Source organism: Rhinolophus sinicus, chromosome 7 (genome assembly GCF_057876585.1).
Source record: "Rhinolophus sinicus isolate RSI-liver-muscle chromosome 7, RSI-T2T, whole genome shotgun sequence".
NCBI lineage: Eukaryota > Metazoa > Chordata > Mammalia > Chiroptera > Rhinolophidae > Rhinolophus > Rhinolophus sinicus.
Genome location: NC_142507.1, coordinates 51,302,864 through 51,305,061, shown reverse-complemented (window position 1 = coordinate 51,305,061; position 2,198 = coordinate 51,302,864). Strand labels below are relative to the sequence as shown.

The 2,198-nt window shown below is 48.5% G+C and overlaps 1 protein-coding gene across 2 annotated transcripts; it reads left to right on the top strand.

Moving 5' to 3' along the window:
* The first annotated feature begins 381 nt into the window (after positions 1–381).
* RBM8A (RNA binding motif protein 8A) lies at positions 382–2,198 on the top strand. Of its 2 annotated transcripts, none has more exons than XM_019739868.3 (6): positions 382–520; positions 781–840; positions 964–1,038; positions 1,210–1,346; positions 1,759–1,895; positions 2,007–2,198. In XM_019739868.3, exons 1-6 carry the CDS (start codon positions 454–456, stop codon positions 2,050–2,052), a joined length of 522 nt encoding a protein of 173 aa, XP_019595427.1. In that variant the 5' UTR covers positions 382–453; the 3' UTR covers positions 2,053–2,198. The 2 variants fall into 2 exon arrangements, with proteins under 2 accessions (XP_019595427.1, XP_019595426.1); XM_019739867.3 differs by having other exon boundaries at positions 961–1,038.

The window sequence follows — 2,198 nt, the reverse complement described above, 5'->3', positions numbered from 1 at the left end:
AATGCTTCCATCACAGATCCGGCTGCTCCCAGGAAAAGGGGACAGGCCTGGAAGTTTTGAGAGAAAAAACTTTTATCAACTTCCATTTCCTAGTATGGGGTGAAAACAGACGGAAGGCAGCCATCTACTAAAGAAATTAGGCTGAGCATCATCAGTAGTTTTTCTCCAAGGCAGCCCTAAATAGGAGGAAGACACCATCTCCGCCTACCCCCTAGCTTGTCTCTCGCGGTAAGACTGTTTTCAGCTCACGACCTGCTCAAAATGGCTACAGGAACACTTCCGGCCCTTCCCGGACTAAGCCCGCCTCCAGGGCGTATTTTCACCGCACCGATGGGCGGGACTTAGAGTAGGCTTTTGATTGGTTATCTTGACTGGCGACCTTTCCCCTCCGCGACAGTTTCCCGAGATGCTTAGTTCCTGAGCGGCACCGACGAGAATTAGAACGAAGGCAAGATGGCGGACGTGCTGGATCTTCATGAGGCCGGGGGCGAAGATTTCGCCATGGATGAGGATGGGGACGGTGAGGACGGTGGAGGCGGCTGCGGGAAGCGGGGAAGGTGCGACAGAAGGGCGTACTAGGAAAACAATTTCCATTCTTCTCGGCAGGGAGGGTGGGAGCCGGGGAACCGGGTTTCGGTTGGAGTGGAGGCTCCGCCCCTTTGGGGGCGGGACCGGGAAGGGACTGGGATTGGAGGTGATGGGGGTCCGCTTTCAGATATTGTCTTGGGAGAGAGACGATTGTGTTGTTTTTGTTACTTACTCTTTACTTATGGGGCGCAGAAAGCATCCACAAACTGAAGGAAAAAGCGAAGAAACGGAAGGGCCGCGGCTTTGGCTCCGGTGAGTGTTTGTGGGGAAAGGGGGGTCTAGAAAGGCTACGGGTTTTGGAGTCCCCATTCTGATTCATGGGGAACGGTGGGAGAACGAATTTCCGGTGATCTGGTGTATGTTTTTTATTAGAAGAGGGGTCTCGAGCGCGGATGCGTGAGGATTATGACAGCGTGGAGCAGGATGGCGATGAACCTGGACCACAACGCTGTAAGTAAAATGGAGCCTGTAGGTATCTGTAGGAATTAGGGACTAGTAAAATAAAACCAGTAGGAAAGGGGTCAGAGATAGCTTAACCAGTCTCTGGAGTTCACACTCCTGTGATCTTGCTTGAAGTTTTTCTCTCATGGGCTGAAACAACCTCCCTCCTTTCCCCAACAGCTGTTGAAGGCTGGATTCTCTTTGTCACTGGAGTCCATGAAGAAGCCACGGAAGAAGACATCCATGACAAATTTGCAGAATATGGGGAAATAAAAAATATCCACCTCAACCTGGACAGGCGTACAGGATACCTGAAGGTATCCAAAGTTACACTCCATTGCCTCTCTTCCCCCATAACCCTTGGACAGCATTGTTAGATCTCCCATGTTTGGTGTGGTTGGCCAAGAGCAAAGCTGAAATAAAACAACATTGGAAATTGATTTTGTTAGGACAGAAACAGAAAAACATATTGTAAATACAGTAGGGATATACCGGGGGCGCCAAAAAAATGTATACACGTGACTTGTATTCATCTTTTGTTATCGGTATATATTGAGTATTGCGATTTTAATACCGTTTTTCCTTTCTTAAAATGTTTATATATATTTTTTGGCACTCTCTGATATATATTCATTGTTTAAAGTTTATACACATAGACTGTCCTGCTTGAGTAGAAAACTGCTTGGTGGAATAGGAGGGTTTTGATATCTGCCTTTTCACTTGCCCTAGGGCTATACTCTAGTTGAGTATGAAACATACAAGGAGGCCCAGGCTGCTATGGAAGGACTGAATGGCCAGGATTTGATGGGACAGCCAATCAGCGTGGACTGGTGTTTTGTTCGGGGTCCACCCAAGAGCAAGAGGAGGTAAAGTGGAGAGGGGCAAACAGCGTCTTGGGGAAGGGAATACGAGTGAAATGGAATAAGGACATTGTATTGTGTCCCTCTGATGGACCTCCCCCCCTTCATTTTCCCTAGAGGTGGCCGAAGACGCAGCAGGAGTCCAGACCGGAGGCGTCGCTGACAGGTCCTCTGTTGTCCGGGTGTTCTCTCCAGAGATTCCAGCCTTGGAGACATAGGGCTGGGGTGGAACTGTTTGTATTTAATCTCTTACCTTATTGCTTGGTGTTTCTTTTGAGTTACGAATAAATGTCCCGTTCTTGTTTTCTA

What these genes read in the sequence shown, in the direction of transcription:
- RBM8A (XM_019739867.3), top strand. Translation starts at nt 454, where the DNA reads ATGGCGGACGTGCTGGATCTTCATGAGGCCGGGGGCGAAGATTTCGCC. An exon ending in GGGCCGCGGCTTTGGCTCCG is followed by an intron (nt 841 to 960) that starts GTGAGTGTTTGT and finishes GTTTTTTATTAG; the next exon opens with AAGAGGGGTCTCGAGCGCGG. An exon ending in GGCGTACAGGATACCTGAAG is followed by an intron (nt 1,347 to 1,758) that starts GTATCCAAAGTT and finishes CACTTGCCCTAG; the next exon opens with GGCTATACTCTAGTTGAGTA.